Source organism: Aspergillus lucknowensis, assembly GCF_044049455.1.
Source record: "Aspergillus lucknowensis strain CBS 449.75 chromosome Unknown BJX67scaffold_7, whole genome shotgun sequence".
Taxonomy (NCBI): domain Eukaryota; kingdom Fungi; phylum Ascomycota; class Eurotiomycetes; order Eurotiales; family Aspergillaceae; genus Aspergillus; species Aspergillus lucknowensis.
The window spans coordinates 14,247-36,355 of NW_027263551.1; the positions used below are offsets into that span (position 1 = coordinate 14,247).

The following is a 22,109-nucleotide window of genomic DNA, read 5'->3' on the forward strand; positions in this document are numbered from 1 at the left end:
ACAGGTGCTGGCAAGGTGGGAGACGTTTCTCCCGTTGATCGTAACGAAGAGTTCCCACCAGACATTGCTCTCACTAAACCCTGATTTTAGTTCTCTGCGAGGTTAAACAAAACTTTCTACGGGTCGACCTCTGATTCACAACTGCAGATTATTTTTTTCGCCAGCATGTGCAACCCTGGCATCCGTCATCAACACTTACACACGGCGGAGCTGGGGCAGCAGTTCTAAAGTCAGCTAGCTCCATATAATTTTGGGAGTTCAGTGCTGCCTTGTTCGGGTGCCAACATGAGTTTTTTGATGCAAATATTGTCAATGAAACCCGCAACGAAACATACGAGAGACTTGCAAGGCTCGCAGAAAGCGTCGGCCTGGACAAGGATGAAATTTCCAGACTTTTGAAGGTTACTGCGAACCCTGATGCGGAAGGACAACTGAACACTGGCAATAAGGTCACGAACGATATCAAGTTAACGATCAAGTTATGTACTTGAGATGCCAATTATCAGTTGGGATCCGCTCAATCCAATATCGGAGACGGGCAGGCCGATTGGGCTGCACGTTTCTCAAACAGCGTACTTCAATGTGCGAGACCCAAGCCATCGAATTTGGGCCTCTAAATAGCACTTACTCCGAGTTTAGGGCATTGAGAATCCAGGACTTAGTAGTCGCTTCACCGCTACTGAGCGGGAGCAGTGGCTAGCCAAAAATGCGAATTGAAACCTTCAATGCATGAGGACAGGGTCCTGGATATTAGGGGTAATGGAGACGAGGAATGTGATTAAAAACGAAACCGCGGTCTAGAGGGTAGATGAGAGGTCTGGATTATATGAATCGTACCATATTTCATTGTGAACTTCATGCGGAGAGTATCAGATGTGCCTCCGGGCGACTTTGTCACGCGTCGCGATATGTGGCGCCGTTTCTTTCTTCCCTCTCGACTTCCGACGCTAATTTAGGGATTTGAGTGAACGCAATCGGGTCTAGCCTAGAATAAACCGTTCATTGTGAGACCGGCGGCTGGTAATTTAGAGGACGTCTGTGTAGACCAGTCAGTAATTCAAGGTAATCCAAGTGGCAGGGGAAACACACTTGAATAGAAGAATGTGTGGCTCTGGCTCGTGAACCTCATAATGTTCCCAACCTAGGCTCTACCAACAGATTAGGCGCTATCTCTTCACGATGCGATTATCGAATACTCCGTACCTGGGTGATCCCAAGCGCTCGCCACTCCTCTTCCCATAGTAACTTGAGTGTGCCTTTCGAACTGTCAAAATAATCGGCGGGGATTTTCTTCAGCATATTCTTGGGGAGCTGAACATGACGGTATTCAAACTGGTCATCAGAATACCTACGCATGTTAGGTGCTAATCGCATTGCCAATAAACTTGAGACACACCTCGCCGAATAGTGGATAGAATCGATAAATTCATCCAGTCTCTCGCGCTCGGACTCCAGGAGAGGCCGGGGTTTCTTGTTCCTTCGACTCGGGTCAACCTCCATCTGGTGATTAGGTACAGTTGCGGACAGGATGAGGTCGTTTGGCCGTGCAGACGGACCGAACTGGTGACCAGAAGGCGTGTTCGTGCTGTTGGGAGCAGGTGGTTGTTTACACAGTTGTGAGGTCTTGATAGTGAATGTTAAAATGGATGAGAAGAGAGACGTGGGTTTCTTTACATTCAGTGAGACAGATAATCATTGTCCTGGAATGAGGGATTTACCGAGAAGTCTTGTGGGTATTATGATATGGTTCTGGCAGGTCCTGAGATTGTTGTGGGGTTGGTCTCGTCGGTCTCGAGCTCCCCCTCCAAAGCTCTGACGCTTCCGAAGTTTGGCTCCCTCCGACTTCTTCAGGCAAGAGTGATGCCTCAGGCGCTGAACTTGGACCAGATTCTTGAAAAAGTGAAAAGAGCTGCGATGGCAGGGTGCTTCGTGGCTAACGGCTCGCTACAAGTATTAAATGACAAAATTCGTCAAGAGCGCCGAATCCAAAAGACCAGTTTCTACGACACTGGGGGCGGATTTGCCATTTTCCCCAACGAAGACAGTATTATCCCGTCTGCGAGCTGGAAGTTTCCCGCTCGGTCGGAGTGGGAGAGTACGAATGTGGCGGGAGGTTACGGGAGTGTATGAATAATACAGCGCAGGAGAGTGATTGAAAAAATACATTGAATACTAGTAGTATGAAGAGAATTTCCTTGCTCTATTCTGCCTCGAAATGGCCTTGCGAGATGTTGGGGCATGTTGTCTGGTGAAAGTCAAAGCTCGCGTTGATCCTTCCAAGGTTCTTGTTGGCTTATCTAATCCCTCTTAGCTCCGCCAACCAAGGTTCTGGGAAGCTGGGCTCATCCTCAACCGAGGGCGCAGGAGGGGAAAAAGTTTTGAAAGTGGGTTATTTTTTTTTTTTCGCCTTCCAAAATTTTACCGCTCCCACCTCAAAAGCTGGAGCGGATATATAACACCCTCTAGTCCACCCTCTTTCCTTTCCAATCATCCATCAGACTTTAACATCTACATTTCCCCCACTCCCTTTTTCAGATTGTCATTATGTCTGACGAGGTTTACGAAGGCGCTATTGGCATTGACCTTGGTGGGTTTCCAGTTCCTTTACCCTCTGAATTGCGTTTTGCGGTTCGCTAACAATTATCTAGGCACGACCTACTCATGCGTCGCAAACTATGAAGGAACGAATGTGGAGATTAGTATGTATTCTTGAGAACCTCGATTTGTCAAGTCCAGCACCAACCGCGAGTCTAGTCGCCAATGAGCAGGGTAGTTACACAACTCCCTCTTTCGTTTCCTTCACCGATAAGGAGCGCTTGATCGGCGAAGCAGCGAAGAACCAGGCTGCGATGAACCCCCAGAACACTATTTTCGATATCAAGTAAGCCGAGAACAAGGCCGCAAAGGGGTGTAACATCATGTCTGACTTCCTCTTAGGCGTCTTATTGGCCGGAGATTTGACGACCCTATTGTTAAGAAGGACGTTGAGTCTTGGCCGTTCAAGGTCGTCGACCAGGGCGGAAACCCTGCCGTGGAGGTCGATTACCTCGGCGAGAAGAAGACTTTCACTCCCCAGGAAATCTCGTCCATGGTATTGATGAAAGTATGCAACATGATCCAAGTGCGGGAGTCTTGCAGTTTACTAATTGCTAACATTAATTCGGCAGATGAAAGAGGTCGCTGAGACCAAGCTTGGCAAGAAGGTTGAGAAGGCTGTTATTACTGTGCCCGCCTACTTCAACGACAACCAACGCCAGGCTACCAAGGATGCCGGCGCAATATCGGGCCTGAATGTTCTTCGTATTATCAACGAACCCACTGCAGCTGCAATTGCTTATGGTCTTGGCTCTGGAAAGTCCGACAAGGAGCGTAATGTCTTGATCTATGATCTTGGCGGTGGTACTTTTGATGTCTCTCTCCTTAACATCCAAGGAGGAGTTTTCACCGTAAAGGCCACTGCTGGTGATACTCATCTTGGAGGACAGGATTTCGATACCAACCTTCTTGACCATTTCAAGAAGGAGTTCCTTCGTAAATCTGGGAAAGGTTGGTCTCCTCTTCTCTGGACCGTTTCTCTTTCTCTTGTTTTCTATATGTCCTTGCATCTGGTGCGAGGGAGTTGTTCAACCGTGGACGATGGCCATCTTACCTGGAACGTTCAATGCTAACAACTTCGGCCCTACAGACCTTTCCGGCGATTCAAGGGCACTCCGTCGCTTGAGAACTGCCTGTGAGCGTGCCAAGCGAACTTTGTCAAATGCAACCCAGACCACTGTTGAGATCGATTCGTTGTTCGATGGGGAGGATTTCAACACTTCCATCACGCGTGCTCGTTTTGAAGATCTCAACGCCAAATCATTCTCTGGCACCCTGGAACCGGTCCAGCAAGTTCTGAAGGACTCTGGCCTCGAGAAGAGCCAGGTGGATGAGATTGTTCTCGTTGGTGGTTCTACTCGTATTCCTCGCATTCAAAAACTCCTCAGTGACTTCTTCGACGGCAAGAAGCTCGAGAAGGTGAGGCTATTCCTATTATTCTTGGAATGCCCAACACTTACCGGTCTTATAGAGCATCAACCCTGATGAAGCTGTTGCGTATGGTGCTGCCGTCCAAGCTGGCATTCTTTCCGGAAAGGCCACATCGGCGGAAACTCAAGATCTTCTTCTCTTGGATGTTGTTCCTCTTTCCCTTGGTGTCGCTATGGAGGGTAATATCTTCGCCCCCGTCGTGCCCCGCGGCCAGACTGTCCCCACCATCAAGAAGCGCACTTTCACCACCGTGGTGGATAACCAGACCACGGTGCAGTTCCCGGTGTACCAGGGTGAACGTACTAACTGCGCTGATAACACTTCTCTTGGCGAGTTCACATTGGCTCCCATTCCCCCTATGAGGGCTGGAGAAGCTGCTTTGGAGGTTGTGTTCGAGGTTGATGTTAACGGTATCCTCAAGGTTACTGCGACGGAGAAGTCATCTGGTCGTAGCGCCAACATCACTATCTCGAATGCCGTTGGCAAACTTTCCACCACTGAAATTGAACAAATGGTTGAGGGTAGGTCGTATGAAATATTTCTTTTCGTACATCGCTCACTAAGTTTCTGCAGATGCTGCTAAGTTCAAGTCCAGCGATGAGGCCTTCACTAAGCGATTCGAGTCCCGCCAACAGCTTGAGTCCTACATCTCACGTGTGGAAGAGATTGTCTCGGATCCCACCATGTCTCTGAAGCTCAAGCGTGGCAACAGGGAGAAGATTGAATCCGCTCTCAGTGATGCTATGGCCCAGCTCGAGGTAGAAGATTCTACTCCCGAGGATCTCAAGAAGAAGGAGCTGGCTCTTAAGAGGCTCATCACCAAGGCTATGGCCACGCGGTAAAAACTAGAATAAACGGAAAGTGTGATTTGGTTGTTAAGAGTTGGACATAGCATGCACTCCTGGCTGAAAGTTCTCGGCACGGGTTGGGGATTATTTTCAAAAGTCTCTTCTAGATTTATACACGAGGTAGCTTGGGAGCTCTAATGATTTCGATGAGTCTGTTATGACGAACAAATCTCTTGTACCACTTTCAAGCCTGGTCAAATTTTGTTAAGCTCGACTTGAGTCGAAATAAACCTTAATGCGGGTGGTCTTTTACTGTCATTCCCATCCTTGAGAATGTATCTGTTCCATTTGATGGCTTGGCGTTTGCACACGGTCGTGTTTATGTGAAGCAAGTTTGCACTACTCACTGCTCGGCGGGACACGTACCGTCGACTGTCTTCTGAGTCATTATAAATCTGCGCAGGTAGCAAAAATGCAGTATACCACTTTCCCAACGCCACACTCACGTTCTCCATTATGGGCTGCCTTTGTCCGCGCTGCATACGGGATTGGGCTTCGACGTCAGACGCTCAGTCGCGGCTTCTCTAGCTCCCCGTTCCTCAACGGGGCCAAGAAAAGAGGCAATGCAAAGCAAGGCTTGGAATCAAGATCTGATGTGAAGGTTTCACAGGCAAGCGCCTCGCCTCAGGATCCGCTGGACCTGTCGCAGCTCGAAACCGGAATCGCCACAGCAGTTTCTCGACTGAAGGATGAGCTCGCAAAACTTCGCGTCGGAGGAAGGCTAAGCCCTGAAACCATTGAAGGCCTTCGTGTGGATTTGAGCAAGGGAGCTAAGGAGATGGCAAGACTTGGAGAATTGGCCCAGGTTGTACCTAAGGGAGGGCGAATGATAGCAGTCTTGGTGTCTGAGGAGAGTGTAAGCTTCTCCAACGGCTCTTCTCCCATAGGCCGCCTATTTTGCTATTCGACTTCTTCTAATGCGGCTATTAGTATCTGAAGCCAATATCTTCGGCGATTCTGTCTTCTAACCTGTCCTTGGCGCCGCAACCGGAACCCCATCACCCACTCCAACTAAACATCCCAATCCCGCCTCCTACCAAAGAATCTCGAGACCGGACCGTCCTTGCTGCAAAGGCCGCAATGGAAAAAGCCTCTGGCAGTGTGCGCGACTCACGCGGTATCGTCCACAAACGTCTCCAAGACTCAGTGAAGAGGAAGATTGCCAGGCCCGACGATGCTCGGAAATCGCAAGATAAGATGGAGAAACTGGCCGAGAAGGGACAAAAAGAAGTGAGAGACATGTTTGAGGCTGCGAAAAAGGCCATGGAACAGGCCTAAGCTGAGCTGTGGGATCCCGACCTTCATATTTTTTACGAAAATGTACTCAGTGTAGATGGAGAAAACCAAGGGTTTTCGCTGCTGTTACTTTTCTGTGATGTATTGGCTCATTTCTCTTCATTCGACTGTTGTACATATATTGTGGGAAACGTGGATATGGGAAGTGAATAATAACGATATCCACAGACATTTCAGTTCAGGATCCTCAAGCACGCTTCGGAGGGGATTTTGGGGCAAGGAGCGATTCCAGCTTTGCCATAAACTGCGATTCTTTCCCGGCAGCCTGGTAAGTCTCATTGTTTCTTAAACTCCTCAGAACCTCGCCAACAACGGGTGGCTTTTTGGCCAGTGTTCCCACCAATGGGTACTTCCCCTGAGCAAGACACTGGATCAAAGACATGTGCTCCTCAGCGTTGACACTTTGGAACTCAACTGGCTTTGGGTCAACAAGCTCGCCCTTTTCCTGTGACAGTATGTCTGCATCTTCTTGCATAAACTTCTTCGCAGCCTCCAAAGCTTCAGCCTTCTCTTCTTCACTAGTGAACCTGACATATTGCCCCTCGGACAGCCGTTTACCGAGAAAATGCGGTGGGATATGGCCATTAGGAGAGTGGTCGCTAAGCAATGAGAGCTTCTCAACAATTCCAGCAGTAGTCGCGGTAGCACTTGTTGGTAAAGACGGCCACGTCTCGCTCAGGCTCTGAAAATCAGGAGGCTGAGGTTGATAGCGAGTAGGGGTCGGCTTCGTTTGCTCCGCAAGTTCACGGTACACATTTTCAAGCATGGCCTCCTGGGAACTATCATTTTCGTCTCCATCCGAGACCGTTTGAGGACGCCGGCCGATTCTTCGATCTTTCTTCGGCTTCTGTTTCGTATTATTGGGCTTAGGCGCACGCGATGGCGTTCCAGCCCGAGCCGGAAAATGACCTGGGCCTTTGAGCACTTTTGCTAGCCGACTGCCTGTCTTGGAGGCTGCAAGAGATCTGGCATCGACGATGCGGCGCGGGCGGGGTTTGTCTGTGTTGGAGCTCTTGAATTTAAGAAGGGCTGGTGGAACCTTCAGCGTTTTAGGCCGTGCCTGTGGTTTCTGAGAATAGGAATGAGCTGTAGAGTTATTAGCATAAAATACAAATTCGACTCCGGCCGAAAGTAAGCGGTTCCTCGCAACAGTCTGACTCAAGAGGGCAAAGCTAACGCAGCTGAGAGTAGGGCAACAAACTTACGGGGCGGAGCTGAATCGTCTCCCGGCGTTCTGGAAACTGAGAATAGGCGGATTGACAAAATGGATGGCTCTTTCCATCCTAACAGCCGTGGGCGTAATAGCATCGCTCGTGGCTGCAGCATCCCCATTGAATTCCCTTTGGACTTGAAAGTTTGTGGTCGAGTTCATCCGAGATGAATCCCGCTTCGGAATCTTTACATCACGTGATTGGATCATCCCAACCAGCCGCAGAGCCCTCGACTCCGATATGCCTGACATCTGCCTTTTCAAATTTCATACATGTCTCTCTCACAGAAGTTGACATTATAGGCGAATCATCTAATAATACGCTGGCGACTAACAGCCGACTACTTAATCTCCACTACCAATCCGATCGTTGACCAAATCTCGCGATGATCCGCCGCAAACCAACAGCGATAGCAATCACATCCGATGACCTCACAATGTTTGAGGAAGAGCGACTGCGCAAACTGGAACGCGAAAACAATCCATCACAGAGCGGGCCACGCGTAAACCTCGATCCTAGCGACGAATTGAAGCCTTTACCTGGCGACAAGGCAAGGATTGTCCGGTCTCGCGAAGAGCGCATCGGCATCGGCCAACAACAGCGGAGCTGAGTTAATTGGTAGTAGGCTGTCCCGTTTTCATTTGGAAGTCGGTTTCTTGGGAACGCCAACGCCAACGGTGAGGTGGATTTGGCTTCTTCTTTTCAAAAGATCTCCAAACGGTCTTAACCAATTTCATACACCCCACCCAGCACGGGCTTGAATCCTACCATAACAAATGGGGGAGGCTTGGAGTTGCAAGTTGCAAGTTGCAGCGGGGCAGTGGAATTGGGGATCTCTATAATTTTCGTATATTCCGGGCATATCTGCGGTTCATTGTTGGCGCGTCTAGAGGCTTTGGGGTGTATTTCTAGGCTTCAGTTCGAAAGTATGGACGTAACATACGCAACCAAATCCACCTACACGTCTATGAGGCCGTAGGGAGGCGTACTGAATTCGAGGCGGCAGACCAGTATGTGGAATAAGCAAATAATATGCGCATCCGGATGGTGCTTGCGTCTGGAGTGCCAGCATCCGACGGGAGACCTCGCCACAGCCAAAATCCATAGTAAGGCAGCAATGCTCGATCGTGAGGCAACAAATCGTGGATTGGAGATAAAGGAGAATCGGATCCAATTTAATGGGGAGAGTGAACTGGCAAAATTAAGAAAGGAAAATATTGGGAATGACAGGTTTATGGACTCCAATATGCGAACGAATTGTCCATGGGTATCATGCTGGGGTTCATCTATATCCACCATAGCTTTGTACAATTATTAGCTCCCACACTAATCTCTCAAGCCATACACAACGCACAGAGCGTAAAGCATATTCGCGGGACGTATCGGTTCATCAACGTTGGCGTTTGGCGTTATTTTCCATTCCCAAGTCGACAGAGTAATTCCACCTCCTCTTCAAGCCATGCGGATCGTATACGCTTGCTACGCTTTGCTGCCAATCACGTGCTGTGAACACTGCCTGCTGCCCGTTCGGCTGAGGCTGAGCGATTGAGGGCTGCGCGACAGCTATCTTTGCTGGCTGTTGATATTGTAGGCCATACTGGTCCACTAAAGGGGGTTGCATTCCTTGAGATGTGCCAGGCATTGTCACTGGTGGTGAATTTGTGTTCACGGCAGGACTAAACGAGAATGCCATGTCCCATTGACTGCAAGGAAATATTAGTGTCAAGATATGGACTAGAGGTGCTCAGTATTGCTCACTTGATGATCCGAGTCGGATCCCAGCTGCTCTCATCGACTAGTGGTGTATCCGATTGAGCCGGATGCGCCGGTATTATACCTGGAGGCTGTAGCTGAGGTGTACTAGCCTTAGAGTCTTCTGTGCCAGCTGATATGGGAGGGGTGATTGGAAAGGTCTGAAAGCCAGTTCTCTCGTGCAGATTAGAGATCTGGCTCGGCTGTGGGTGGTATTGAGTCTCAAGAGTAGGGCTGGATTGGTACGGTTCCGATGGACTTCCGTAGGGAAAAGTGGGTTTGAGTTCAAAGGGACGGGTAATGTTGGCGGAAAACGCTAGCCGTAGCGAATCGATCTGCGCTTGTATCTCCGGCATTGGCCAAGCGGATGAACATCGCTCGAGAATTCGCATATGGCGCGTAAAATACTCCCGCGCATCAGTATGGAACTCGGGGTCAGGAGAGGTAATAGCAACCTGCCAACAAAGGTTAGCCAAACCGCGTGAAAGACGAAATATGTGTGGCTTACCAGATGCAACATTGTGCATGTCAGTATACAGTATATGGTAAAATTGATACCTCGCTGCATAAAAAGAAGGCCCGATAACCCAAAGCGAGCTAGAATCGCCTCTTGAAGCCTGCAGAGAGACTTGGCGGACGAATAGCATAATGCCATATGCATTTTCCAACCACCCCCCGCCGTAAACTTAGAGGCTAGGAGTTGAGGTCGGTGACACAGGACTATGCCCAGATGACAATGCGAATGCATATTACCGACAAAGTGGGAGGGAATCCAGGGAGGAGAGCCGTCAGGGGGATAATTGACCTGCAAGTCAGGAGGTAGGTTTTGTAACCAGTCGGTGAAAAGCGGATTCTTTTCGACGAACTCGGGGTTAGAACCCCAATCCTTTTGCCTTTTGATCTTATGATATATGTCGGTAATGATACGTATATGATAAGCATTGCGGACGAAATACGCATATTGCCTCGATCGATCAACCTCGAATTGATCTATATTTTCAATGTCTAGTTCTGACCGCATATTGACTGTTTGTGGGTCAACACTGTAGTCCGAACGACCTGCGAACATTAGTTTCCACGGCTTTGCTTGCTGGGGAAAGAGTCGGTCGAGTTTACCTTGGGGGGCCCCGATCATAACTTCGACGACCAATAGCGCTTGCCATACTCTAGTTTGAACTAAACACTCGATTGGGCTTAGATTGCAAGTTTTCTCTTCTTCATGTGTGCTATAATGCTCATGGATATCCAAGTCCTTGGCCATAGAGATAATGGTTTTGACCGTCTGCCATGATCGGTAATAATATCCCTTCTTGGGCAACGATTCTCGGGCTTTCAAAAGAAGAAGCATTGCCTGAATTGTGCTGAGACGGGGGACATCCATGAAGCTAGACTCATGCCCTGAAAGGTTTGGGAGTTTAGATATTAGGACAGATTCTGAGAGTGCACATGGGAAGCTAAAACGGGAAGGCTGCACTCACTGTTTGCTAATGCTAGCCATTGCGCTCCCTGAGCAGGATCATCTGACAACCTTCCAGCGCACGCAAACAGAGCCTCGAGCAGAAGCGGCGAAATCGACTTTTGGTCGTGTCGCCACTGATAATACAGATGTGCCCGATGGACAACGGGTACATACGGGTGTATATCATCGAAATATATTTTGAGATAGTTCATGACTTCATCGTCCGATGGCATAAGCTCCGGGGGAATGCGAATCTTGGAGCCAGCTCCAGTGCGTAGGGGCGGTAGATCTTCATCTACCTCATCCTGGATGGGAATCTCGGGTTCGGATCTGTCCATTCTCTGCTGACGAATATATGGTGCTGTCGACTCGGTATTAGTTGTCGTCACAATTGCTTGTATGAACTTAAGCTTACCAATGCCAGTCTCGTCAATTCTGAGCTCACCAAGCACCTCACTGAGGTCTTCGGCCGTGGAATGCTCATGTTCGCTGTATACAACGCTTCCCGCTGTCCCGATGTTTTGGTTTTGAGAGATAGGGAACATGTGCTGTGTTTGATACGAATCGTGCGGAATTTCTCCTTGTGTGTGCTGCGTTTCGTAAATACTGGATTGGCCCGAGACTGCTGGCGGCGCATAATGCGTGAATGAGGCTACCACATCGTTGTACTGGGAGGTGGTCCCATTATGAGGTGAAACGCCATCCCGGTATGCTTGAGGAATAGCATACGGTGGGAGAGAATGGAAAGATTCCGGAGCGTTGACTGTGCCTAGAGAACCAGTTGTATAGGTTTCAAGACCTTGTCCGGACGGAAAATCGCCGTCTTGCCCCATGGTAGGGGGTACACATACCAGTTTCAGTCGTGTGCACGCCGAGCATGGCCAAGTATTCGTTGTGGCAGCATCGCACTTAATCTTTCGCTTCCGGCAACCATTGCAAGCGCGCATGACTAGATAGGCGATGGAACAATTAGCGACTGATCGGATTTAGCGGCGAAGAAGTATTTACCCTTGAGCCTTTTGTGCCTATTATGCTCATCCACAAAAACATAGTCTGTGATTAGATGTCAATCAGTACTGCTCAATTACGGAGCATCCTTCGGCCATATAAACAATTGCAGTATATAGGGAGGTGGAAGAGAGTTAAGACCAAGGGACCTTACTTTTTTGTCCCTCCCGGGGAGGGCCGGTTGGGGGCATGGACGTATACCCCTGCATATCAGATATCAGGTAGATATACGTAGAGGGGGGAGTATATATAAGCTAGAAAAAATCCGATGCCGAGGCTGGGAAACACAGGTGGTGGTAGAATGGGAAATGGAAATGGGGGCAAGGCCTGCCTCGCGCCGGAAGTAATGAAATAGACAAAGGCTGCCTCGCCTTATCCAGACGGCGTCGGAAATCGAGCGGAACAGTCAATGCAACTCCGCAGACAGCTTGAGAATGGCGTGAAGGGAAGGATCTAGGGAATTTGCCGACACGCGAATTTGATGTAGGTATGCTCTTCAGCTCGAAGAGTGAAAGTCTTCGTCTCCGGGACTGGAAGGGTGGGAAGTGCGATATTTCGAGGAATTATGTATCGAGTGCCTGAGGTCATTGATGCGCAAATGTCAGCGATAGTAGGAGGGCAATATTGCATGACGGGCGGGGAGAGATAAGACCGGGCTAGTGTAACATGCAGTGAGGTATGACAGGTGACCCGTCATCAATAGTATGGCTTTTGGTGCAATTTGCATACGCGCTACTCAACAACAGCCGGATTGAAGGTTACGCTTCCTGGACGGACCGCAATAGGGGAAAAGTTGGCCGAGGGTACTCACAGAAAGCAAGATTATCCGGAGGGCATTATGGACCAGCAGCGCCCAGAATTATATCAGACTTGCTGTTGGCTGATTGTTTGAAAAGGGAAAACTGGTATAGGGCATTCCGCTCCGGCTAGCCGTTACTGTTGGCGGGCCGCGCGCCAGTAGTATCACAAGAGGCGATTCCGGATGAGAACGGTCGGCCTTCGATGACTGGAAGCCGGCGTAAAGAACGTGGAATGGCTGAAGCAGAGAAGGCGTGGACCGCGAACAGATGCGACGAGACTTGTACATCAGGGTCTTGAGACTCAGATGTCGAGAACAAGTGCGGCTAGGTCATAGCGATGATGCTTCAAGTACCGCGCGGAACAAAAGCTGTCGGAGATCGAGTCCGGGTGTCAAACCGAAAGAAGGCAATACGACAGGTGGAATTAGGAAGGAGAAAACATGGGGAGCAAGAAGATAGAACAATTATGGCCGATCAGACTGGGGAAGAGCTGTGGCTGGCGAAGTGGTCGGCGTCTGGAGAGGAGGGATGAAGGGAGATCGCCCTCAGAAGTTGAGGGGAGCGGGCGACGCTTGATGTGTGGCACCCACTCACAGCACTCCTGATCAGAGCAGCAACTTTGATAAGCAGCGCCGCCGACTCCGCCTGAAGGAACTTCGGGCGTTTCTGCTTGAATCCGAGTAACTCCAGTAGGGCTCTAGTGTTTCGGTGCCTCTTCCAAACCCTATTTTCCTTGGATCTGCACTTTAGGTTCCTCGAAGCTTCTTGTTTATGCATCCTCCTGAAGCATAACAAGTGGGAGTTGCCCACCGCTCTCCAAGTACGAAAGAGGCATTTTGCCAACATCTGGAGATCCTTCCCATAGTTATTTGTCATAAAACGAATTTCTGTTCGCGCGTCTGAGATATTAAGTTGATGGATTATACTGTCCTTCCCAAGCCACCATGATAGGGAGTGCGCGGAAAAATGGAGGATCCTGGGAGATTTGCCACGATTCATGGTACAGAAAGTGCAGCCGGAGATAATAATACCGAGAGTGTGGTTCCAGAGAATCGATTCTCAAGTGGCCGTGGACCCCCTTTCCACCAACCTTGGGAGAGTAAAAGGTCGGTATGCAGCCTCTTCCGCCTCCGAGGAGATGTGGGCCGAACCGGAGGAAAATAGTTATTCCCTCCGCCTGCCCACGCTGCCGCCACTTGAGCATCAGCATGAAGTTGAGTCCACCGTCAATTGTTTCCAGAAGCGACTTATCCCTTTTGATTGATTCTCATTTCTTCAAATTCTAAAATGGCATCCGAGATGCAAAACTCGAATCCAACAATTCTAGACACCGCCGATCTTCCCACACGCCTTCGTCCCTCCGTCTCCAGCAAGACCACCACATACGGAAGCGAATTCTTCGCTGCTGTCCTCCCCTCTCTCATGCATGGCACGGCCGACCCTCTCTCCGACTACTCACCATTCTCCTCGGATTCTGAAGGTGATGGCGAGTTGATGGAGGAACCTATAGATGAACAGGAGATATATGGTGTGTTTTACTGATCGCCTACCTTCCCATGCATGCATTGGTTCTAACTAGTGGTCCTCAAGACCTCATATCAACCATATCTGATCCGGAGCATCCGATCTCCCTGGGAGCTTTGGCTGTGGTATCATTACCTGATATTTCAATAAAGTCTTCCCTCTCAGATGTGCCCGGCTCGCCTCTTCGGACAGTCACCGTTCTCATAACACCGACAATCACTCACTGCAGTCTGGCTACGGTCATAGGTCTCGGCGTGCGTGTTCGACTTGAGCAGTCACTCCCCCCGCGGTTCCGGGTAGATGTGCGGATTAAGGAAGGCACGCATAGCACTGCAGGTGAAGTGAACAAGCAACTCGCTGATAAGGAGAGAGTTGCCGCTGCCCTCGAAAACGGTACGCTAATGGGCGTAATCGCGAAGATGCTGGAAACGTGCCAGTGATCTGTCAATGCTTCGTCCCAAATACGTCGCTTATCCGCTGGAATATCCATTTCTTCACAACCATTGGTTCCCCCCAAAATTATTTTATGACTACCAAAGGTCATGCATGGATGCGCCCATTCATCACTCCATCTAGCCTCCTTTCTGGGGTCATGAATCTAGAACACCACTCTCCTTCAAACCCTTCCACAGCTCCGGCTCCAAGAATTTGCTTACAGTTACGTCCTCGGCTAGACCCTTTCGCCTTCTTGTTTTTAGCACAAAGTCGCGTGCCGTCGCCATAGCGGGAGCCATCTCTAACGGCTTCAGCTTCACATCGCGATCTAACGGGTCTCCCGGGACTACACTCCACTTATCAAAAACAAGACTGACGGACGCTTGGCCCTGCGTGTGGATCCGAAGGTCTGTCTCAAAGCCAAAGGAGTCTATGACCGGAATCAAACCGCGGACCGAGTACAGTGGAGTTCCCGCGATTGGCCCATCGGAGAGGACATGGCCTCTCCTTCGTGACAGGACAGTGTAAACGGAGGCAACCGCGTCTGCGGGTCCTGTCATTGAACAAGAATAGATTGGTTCCATTAGACGAGGAGATGCCATTAGAAATGACGAGTAGACAGCTCGTCGGGCAGTGGGAATGATCTGGCCACCTCCCCGGTAAATGGCCTGATCGGCTAGGGATATGTCTGTGAGCCTAAATTTCGCGTTTCGGATGGCTGTATGAAATGTTAGCCAGTTCTTTAGGACAAACAGGGGATGGGGTTATTAGGAAGAGAGAAACAGGAATAGGAACATACGCTCTTCACACAAAGGACCCTCTCGAGTACCCCAACTGAAGCCCTGTGTTATAGAATCCCGGACGCTGCTAAGTAGCTTCTTGTCAACTTGCGAGGGTAGCGTGTCGTCCTGTAGAATATTCGGTCCCATTTCATCCGGGCCGAATGCCCATATATTCCTTGCTGCGAGTTTATCCCAGTCATACTTCTCCTCAAAGAACTTGGCGACTCTGCGTATCGGATCTTTGATACTGACCCGACCGCTTTCAATGTCCTCAGCTATCCCATCATCCAGAGGCTCGGTGATCATTGTAATCTTATTCAGTTTGTTGGGGGTGATTGAATAGCACATGATAGCCGACGTCTCGACGACGGTCTCGCAGAATCGAGTCACGGGATCGGAAACCTTGATTTCCATCTCGGAAAACAGTCTTCGAAGGTCATGAAGCACGCAGTCCATATAGAGCTCTCCTGTTCCAAGGACAATATGTTCGCCGGACTCTTCCACCTTCGTTGAGATGAGAGGGTAACTCTTATTGACTTTTCGGAGACCCTCAAGCATCTTTGGAAGTTCAGATGGATTGACTGGCTCAACTGCGACCTTGAAAACAGGTTCACTCATATGCCGGATTGGTTTGAAGATATGTGCATCCTCGTCGTCTTCAAATTTGGTGGCCACAAGGGTTGCGGTCTTTACGATGGAGTTATCCACGCCACCGATAAGAACTAGGTTTCCGGCAGGCACACCGCTAGTCGGGATGTTGTATCGAGTCTCAGGGATCCATATTTCTGAGATAGTCGCGCTTACCATATCTTCCTCATCATCCGGCGTGTAGCCCTCACCGAGCACGCGAACTTGCAAACCTGGCCGAGCTGTCCCACTTATTACCCTTCCAAGAGCGTGAAAGCGTGAGGCATCAGTACTTGCAAGAAGCTTCGTAACATGAACAACAAATGGGCCATCTGGATCGCACTTAGCCATTGAAGCAGCGACTTTGGTGTCCAACGGCCCTGTATAGTATCGCCCCAGAAGTCTCTTTGCGCCCTCCGTAGGAGAGGGGATGTGCTGTAATATCATATCCACAAATCCTGTGGCGGGTCCGAAGAACCGTCCGCACACTAAATCAAGCAGCACCTTGGCATCCGATTTTAGCTGTGACGGTTTCAAACCAATACCAACGCTAGCGAGCGTCTCTTTCAGATCCTCCGGGCTCTCACTGAGGGTGTGAGAGTAGAGTTTGTAAATGGGTTCCAGAACAAATTTGACGAAAGACCGTTTCGAATTTTCCTCCACCCCCTTCCGCGTGAACTTTCGACTTTTCGGATTGAAGAAGATATCTCCCCAGAGGCGCCGAGCCAGATCCGACGTCCCAATCTGCGGGTAGGTCTCCGCGTACATCCTCGCGAACGAGTCCAGGGTAAAACACCATTTCATCAAAGCACAGGCAAAAGCGACGTTACCTTTCTCGGGACTCAGTCGGCGCTTTTCCCCCTGTCCAGGTAAGGCGTTCTCGATCACTGTATTGACTTCTTCGATCACGTGCTTCAGTTTGAAGTAAGCGTCACTTGGAGGTATCTTGAGCTCCAGAATCAGTCTATCCATCTTGCTCACCACCATGGTTAGTGGGAGATCCTCCAAGACTGCGTGCTTTATTATTTGCTCGGTATTTGCCTGCACCCCCTCCACCACGTCAACGACCAAAACGACACCGTCAACTAATCGAGATGAGGCAGCGACCTCATCTACAAAGTTCACATGCCCCGGAGTATCGAGGATATTGAACAAATGTGATTTTCCCTTGGCGCTCTGAAGGACTAGAGTCATAGACGCCGACTTTATAGAGAGCCCTCTCTCCCTTTCTAGAGGATGGACGTCGGTGTAGCGAAGTTGCTCCTCCCGTTTCCTCCCTGTTCTCTTCTCAAGCTTCTCGGCCAAGTCGTGCGTCTGCATAACAAGCATATCCATGAATGCTGTTTTCCCGTGATGCAACTGACCAGCAAGTGCGATATTCCTTGTTTGGTCGGGGAAGTTCAGCAAATCCGTCATGAACTCGCGCGAATAGAAAACTGGTGGTAGCTCGCTCTCTTCAATTGAGAACTTTTTTTGGGTGACCGGGGCAATTATAGGCTCGGAGAGAGGCTGAGCGTCCTCCTCCTGGACTAAAGCCTCAACACTGGCACCGTATACCTGTTGCGCGCTGGGATAGTATTGTTTGTCTTCATGGAGGATAACTGCATTGGAAGGGCCCTCTGTTACGCGTCACAAGTGTTAGAAGAGTTACTGGGCCTGGATGAGGGTAGCGTACCATCCACTTCCATTAATTCCTGCTCAGTCGCCCCTTCACCCTCGTCAGCCCCAAATGCTTCAGTGTAATCGAACGCGTGCGGCGTGACTTCTTCATGCTGGAGCTCTTCATCGGATTCCGCGGTGTCGCCGATGTAGTTACCGAACCTGGACAGCGAGTCAGCCAGATATGAAAATCAAGGACCGTAAGAAGCCAAATGGTGAATCCCTGCGTGACTCGAACATACTCATCGTATAGATCATCCATTGTGCTGTCTGGAGGGTTGCTCTAGTTGCACCAAAGCTGTTCTGAAAGTCAAGGCTGATGGTTCATTACTTTTTTTTCGGCCAGTACGAGCTCTTCGGAGTAACTTCAGGAACTTCTGCTCCCCGAGCTTGGCGTTCCAAGTCACTGCACGGTACTCTCTGTCACACCCCACCTGGCCGACACCGCTCGGATTGTCCTCCTTCGATGCTGAGTTTTCGAGGTCTATAAAAAGGGGTTGAGCTCTTGTTGGTGATTCCACTTCCCCGAACCTCTGTCGAGTTTGTCTTCGAGTAGGGGTATAATTTTTTTGTGGATCAGAGGCTTGCATCTTCCAAGCTCACACCTCCCCCGCACAACCAGATCTTCCTGCTTGATTTGTCTTCCATCATGACCTCTCTCCCTCCTGTCTACATTGTGTCCTATGCCCGTACTCCTGTCGGCTCATTCTTGGGGTGAGGACGCCTGAAGTTCCTTTCAATGCAACATTTGCGCAAATACTAACACTGGTTTCCCACCGCAGCTCGCTTTCCACCCAGACTGCCCCGCAGTTAGGTTCGCATGCGATCAAAGGTATGAGCGATTCCCACCCAAGCCCGGCTTGAGCTTCCTAACAAGCTCTCGAGTACAGCTGCTGTCGGGCGGGCCAATGGGATAAATCCATCCGATGTCCAAGAGGTGTTCTTCGGAAACGTCTTGTCTGCCAAGTGAGTGTCAATACTCGGAGACGTTCCACTCAGCAATGGCTTACATTCGTGTCTCCTGTATAGTGTCGGTCAGAACCCTGCTAGACAGTGTGCTCTGGGTGCTGGCCTTGAGTCAAGCACAATCTGTACTACCGTCAACAAGGTTTGCGCTTCGGGCTTGAAGGCCATCATCCTGGGAGCACAGACGATCATGACGGGAAATGCCGACATTGTTGTAGCCGGTGGAACGGAATCCATGTCTAATACTCCCCATTATCTACCCAACCTTCGTACCGGAGCGAAATACGGCAACCAAACCATGGTAGACGGCATTGTGAAGGACGGCTTAACGGATGTAGGCAAGCAGGAACTCATGGGTTTGCAGGCGGAAGAGTGCGCCCAGGATCACGGTTTCAGCCGGGAACAGCAAGATGATTATGCAATTCGAACTTACCAGAGAGCCCAGGCAGCCCAGAAGGCTGGTCTCCTTGACGATGAAATCGTTCCTATTGAGCTGCCTGGTTTTAGGGGCAAACCAGGCGTCACCGTCTCGCAGGACGAAGAGCCAAAGAACGTAAGTCTTCATGATCCCAATGCTACTGTGGCAGATGTACCCGGCCTATAATACTGATAAGATCATCAAATAGCTCAACCCTGATAAGCTTCGCGCGATGAAACCCGCCTTTATACCCGGAACCGGAACTGTGACAGCCCCCAACTCCTCCCCCCTGAACGATGGCGCCGCAGCAGTTGTCCTGGTGTCCGAGGCGAAATTGAAGGAGCTTAACCTGAGGCCGGTTGCGAAAATACTTGGGTGGGGTGACGCAGCGCAACAGCCCAGCAAATTCACAACCTCCCCCTCGCTTGCCATCCCCAAGGCCCTGAAGCATGCATGCGTGTCCCAAGATGCAGTTGACGCGTTCGAAATTAATGAGGCATTCAGTGTGGTTGCCCTTGCCAATATCAAGTTGCTTGGCCTTCCTGAAGAGAAGGTCAACGTTCATGGAGGAGCCGTGGCCATCGGTCATCCGCTGGGAGCCAGTGGTGCCCGTGTTTTAACAACATTGCTCGGGGTCTTGAAGGCTAAGAAGGGCAAGATTGGCTGCGTGGGCATCTGCAATGGAGGCGGCGGCGCCAGCGCATTGGTCGTCGAATACCTTGCTTAATTACTCGCCCAACATGAATGCGGCTTCTTTTGCGCCGTCAAAAATAATAGAGTGACAATGATTTTGCCATGATGCTATGTATCTACAAGGGATTCTACGAGGTATGCTAGTAGGAGTTCCCGGTCCATCTCGTTTTACCTTGCGAGCTCGTTACCGCGTCTCGGCCGCACCCGTTCGTAGCGATATGCATTCCCAGCAGGCAGGATGTATTGTTGGAATTGTTTGGGTGTTGACAAACGCCCATGGCGAGAATACTTAATCAGCTCCATGTACCATGGTTGTTTCGAATCGCCGGTTATACATACATCGCGAAGTTTCTCGTCTCCAGGGTTTTATGCCAAAACCCCTACTGTGGAATTTACAATTTTCGGTACGTAGAGGTAATTTCCTACTCCGGGCATTACTAGGTATGGTCACTGGGGTCGTGGGACAGCGAACCTCCAAGATCCTGGAAAAGGAATAGGGGTTTTAAAAGGAAAACAAAGACGGGCAGAACTGGTATTTGTTCATAGGGTGGAATCGACGGGGCGATACGTGGTCATGAAATATATATACCGAATACCATATACCTATTACAGTCTATAGAGTATGGCAACCGATACGAGATCCCAGTTCGAGTCTAGGCGAATGCACCCACGAATGCCATCAACAAGCCACCTGCAGCAACTGCTATACAAGCTTCAACACGCCGGCGGCCCCGTAAAGCCACATAGCTTGCTTCGCTGAGGAAGTCCTCAGCCAGAAGTTCGACCAAACCGGCAAATAACAGTAGTCCACTGCTAATTGCGTTGGTGATACCAACCATAAGAAGGCCAGTAGCGCTGGATGGGTCATACATATTATGTAGAACTAGGCCGATCGCTTGGCCGATGGGGGTCGTAGTGCCATAGGCAAGGGACATAAGCCAAGGTTTCATGGAGGAAGGAGGGAAGAGGTCCGGAATCAAAGATGCGATTCGGGAGCCGAGGGCGAATCCTTCGAATGTCTGGTGGAAAGAGATAGCCACTAGGAGGACAACAAAAGATGTGCCCGTGGCGACACTGACCGCCATACCAATGAAGATGCTATGAAAAAGGATTCCAGCCTCGAGGAGGAGGCATTGCAAAAGCTGCCGCTGGGGGTTTTGTATTGAGATTTTGGGGCCCATATTCGACGTCGTTGACTGGGAGCGATAATGATGCCAGTGTGGTGCACGGTGGTAATTATCGTTGGCACGAGGAATCTCCCGCCCACCAATTTCTCCGCGTTCGAGGGTCTCATTCTCTTTCACGAGATTATTTGCAGAGCCGTCTAGGTTGGGATCATCCGTCGAATCCCGCGGAGGTAAATCATAGGGTTGGGTTGGTGTAAGCGTGTGCGTTTCAAGCAATGGCGAGAGGTGGACATTATCGGCTGATCCCCTTGCGTCGAGGCGCGGATAATTGAGATCATCAACTTGGTAGTCATCGGCTGTCCCTTCGCCAATTAGTTTGTCATACTCGCTTCCATGGACATGACCAGCCCCCTTCATCGCAAAAAACATTTCCACTAAAACCACAACGAAGACCGAAATCATAGCAACGAAGCCAGCCATAGCACGATAACTTTCACTCCAAAACCGAGGAAGGCAGGGATCGGTGAGGGAAACAAATGCCGTGGGAAGTAGATGAACAAAAGCCGTGGCGATCAGCACTCCGGTCCCGAAATGCCTTGATAAGAAGAGAAACCGCCGGGGTATCGGGAGGCCGGGAAACCGCCGGGCAAGAATGGGAAATGAACAGGCTTCGATGGGCGCATGATTAATGGAGTGTGGCCACCATGGGCAGGATATAGACTTACCTAGTGTGCTTAGTACCAGGATAAGAAATAGTGCTATTACATGGATTGGGGTGTTATAGACACCCCGTTTGTTCGAGCCGCAGGTTGGTTTGGCATCGGCAGAATCGCCATACACATTTCTTCCATGGAGCTCCATCCGGAGGAGGGCATCCGGTATTCCTGAAAGCACAGACGTGCCGTGTTGAAGTCCTATTGACGCCGATCCATCAGCACTTTGTCCCCGAAACCAAGAAGAGAAGAGAAGAAGCCCAATGACGAAGGGGATGCTTTTAAGACCTACCTGTGGCATCCATGTCTACATTTCGCGGCATCGCGCGGCAAATTAAACGCGTTCGGTTATCGTCAATTCTTTCGCTTCAGGCGCATTCATGGCCCAAGCCGCGATTCAAGCCGATTGGGGGCCCCGGCTGGGTGGGCTGGTTTGTATCGAAATGAGGCGCCAATACCTTAAGAGTAGAAGGTATCACCCGGAATGAAAGCGCGCTTGGCCGTAGCAGACTGGGTGTGCTACGGAATACCGTTCATCGACCGAGAACGCAGGGCAGTGGGCGTTGAGAACGTGAGCCCACGTCTGAGGCCACACGTTGCTTCTGGGCTGACCTTCTTATCTTATCAATCAGTCAATACGCTTAATCAGCTGATCGCTCCACAGTCTTCACGGTAACTACGTACTCATACAGTGTACGTACTGCACTTCGTGCTATATAGCGTGTGTGGTCTTCTTTATGGCACTGAAAATTGCGTTCAGGATTT

General features: G+C 50.1%; 10 protein-coding genes across 10 annotated transcripts; 4 read left to right on the plus strand and 6 right to left on the minus strand.

Moving 5' to 3' along the window:
• Positions 1-1,013: 1,013 nt before the first annotated feature.
• Positions 1,014-2,226, minus strand: BJX67DRAFT_346006 (cyclin-dependent protein kinase regulatory subunit CKS1). The gene is made up of 4 exons (XM_071028392.1): positions 1,719-2,226; positions 1,397-1,668; positions 1,204-1,348; positions 1,014-1,148 (listed from the first exon to the last, which is right to left on the minus strand). Exons 2-4 carry the CDS (start codon positions 1,498-1,500, stop codon positions 1,050-1,052), a joined length of 348 nt encoding a protein of 115 aa, XP_070888898.1. The 5' UTR covers positions 1,501-1,668; positions 1,719-2,226; the 3' UTR covers positions 1,014-1,049.
• Positions 2,227-2,369: 143 nt separating this feature from the next.
• On the plus strand, positions 2,370-5,224 carry hscA (putative Hsp70 chaperone (HscA)). The gene is made up of 8 exons (XM_071028393.1): positions 2,370-2,587; positions 2,649-2,699; positions 2,755-2,881; positions 2,938-3,103; positions 3,168-3,546; positions 3,686-4,014; positions 4,067-4,547; positions 4,600-5,224. Exons 1-8 carry the CDS (start codon positions 2,545-2,547, stop codon positions 4,866-4,868), a joined length of 1,845 nt encoding a protein of 614 aa, XP_070888899.1. The 5' UTR covers positions 2,370-2,544; the 3' UTR covers positions 4,869-5,224.
• Positions 5,225-6,228, plus strand: BJX67DRAFT_346015 (ribosome-recycling factor). The gene is made up of 2 exons (XM_071028394.1): positions 5,225-5,730; positions 5,805-6,228. The coding sequence occupies exons 1-2, from the start codon at positions 5,287-5,289 to the stop codon at positions 6,150-6,152; spliced, it is 792 nt and encodes a 263-aa protein (XP_070888900.1). The 5' UTR covers positions 5,225-5,286; the 3' UTR covers positions 6,153-6,228.
• On the minus strand, positions 6,229-7,509 carry BJX67DRAFT_346016 (uncharacterized protein). The gene is made up of 2 exons (XM_071028395.1): positions 7,376-7,509; positions 6,229-7,256 (listed from the first exon to the last, which is right to left on the minus strand). Exons 1-2 carry the CDS (start codon positions 7,500-7,502, stop codon positions 6,358-6,360), a joined length of 1,026 nt encoding a protein of 341 aa, XP_070888901.1. The 5' UTR covers positions 7,503-7,509; the 3' UTR covers positions 6,229-6,357.
• A 109-nt stretch (positions 7,510-7,618) lies between these two features.
• Positions 7,619-8,628, minus strand: BJX67DRAFT_300098 (uncharacterized protein). The gene is made up of 2 exons (XM_071026960.1): positions 8,330-8,628; positions 7,619-8,073 (listed from the first exon to the last, which is right to left on the minus strand). The coding sequence occupies exons 1-2, from the start codon at positions 8,484-8,486 to the stop codon at positions 7,736-7,738; spliced, it is 495 nt and encodes a 164-aa protein (XP_070888902.1). The 5' UTR covers positions 8,487-8,628; the 3' UTR covers positions 7,619-7,735.
• Positions 8,629-12,017, minus strand: BJX67DRAFT_300030 (Zn(II)2Cys6 transcription factor). The gene is made up of 8 exons (XM_071026958.1): positions 11,755-12,017; positions 11,601-11,645; positions 11,008-11,541; positions 10,612-10,953; positions 10,250-10,531; positions 9,642-10,192; positions 9,140-9,588; positions 8,629-9,084 (listed from the first exon to the last, which is right to left on the minus strand). Exons 1-8 carry the CDS (start codon positions 11,807-11,809, stop codon positions 8,772-8,774), a joined length of 2,571 nt encoding a protein of 856 aa, XP_070888903.1. The 5' UTR covers positions 11,810-12,017; the 3' UTR covers positions 8,629-8,771.
• A 1,670-nt stretch (positions 12,018-13,687) lies between these two features.
• BJX67DRAFT_378484 (iron-sulfur cluster assembly protein CIA2) lies at positions 13,688-14,364 on the plus strand (the record flags this gene model as incomplete). Its single annotated transcript, XM_071032352.1, has 2 exons — positions 13,688-13,928; positions 13,991-14,364. The coding sequence occupies 2 exons, from the start codon at positions 13,688-13,690 to the stop codon at positions 14,362-14,364; spliced, it is 615 nt and encodes a 204-aa protein (XP_070888904.1).
• A 75-nt stretch (positions 14,365-14,439) lies between these two features.
• On the minus strand, positions 14,440-17,689 carry BJX67DRAFT_391301 (116 kDa U5 small nuclear ribonucleoprotein component; the record flags this gene model as incomplete). Its single annotated transcript, XM_071034765.1, has 4 exons — positions 14,440-15,077; positions 15,159-17,387; positions 17,444-17,589; positions 17,670-17,689. The coding sequence occupies 4 exons, from the start codon at positions 17,687-17,689 to the stop codon at positions 14,515-14,517; spliced, it is 2,958 nt and encodes a 985-aa protein (XP_070888905.1). The 3' UTR covers positions 14,440-14,514.
• Positions 17,690-17,739: 50 nt separating this feature from the next.
• On the plus strand, positions 17,740-20,023 carry erg10B (acetyl-CoA C-acetyltransferase). The gene is made up of 5 exons (XM_071028396.1): positions 17,740-18,141; positions 18,210-18,259; positions 18,318-18,393; positions 18,457-18,946; positions 19,020-20,023. Exons 1-5 carry the CDS (start codon positions 18,077-18,079, stop codon positions 19,536-19,538), a joined length of 1,200 nt encoding a protein of 399 aa, XP_070888906.1. The 5' UTR covers positions 17,740-18,076; the 3' UTR covers positions 19,539-20,023.
• BJX67DRAFT_346036 (putative ZIP family zinc transporter) lies at positions 20,024-21,921 on the minus strand. Its single transcript, XM_071028397.1, has 3 exons — positions 21,637-21,921; positions 21,357-21,545; positions 20,024-21,299 (listed from the first exon to the last, which is right to left on the minus strand). Exons 1-3 carry the CDS (start codon positions 21,665-21,667, stop codon positions 20,158-20,160), a joined length of 1,362 nt encoding a protein of 453 aa, XP_070888907.1. The 5' UTR covers positions 21,668-21,921; the 3' UTR covers positions 20,024-20,157.
• Between the last annotated feature and the right edge of the window lie 188 nt (positions 21,922-22,109).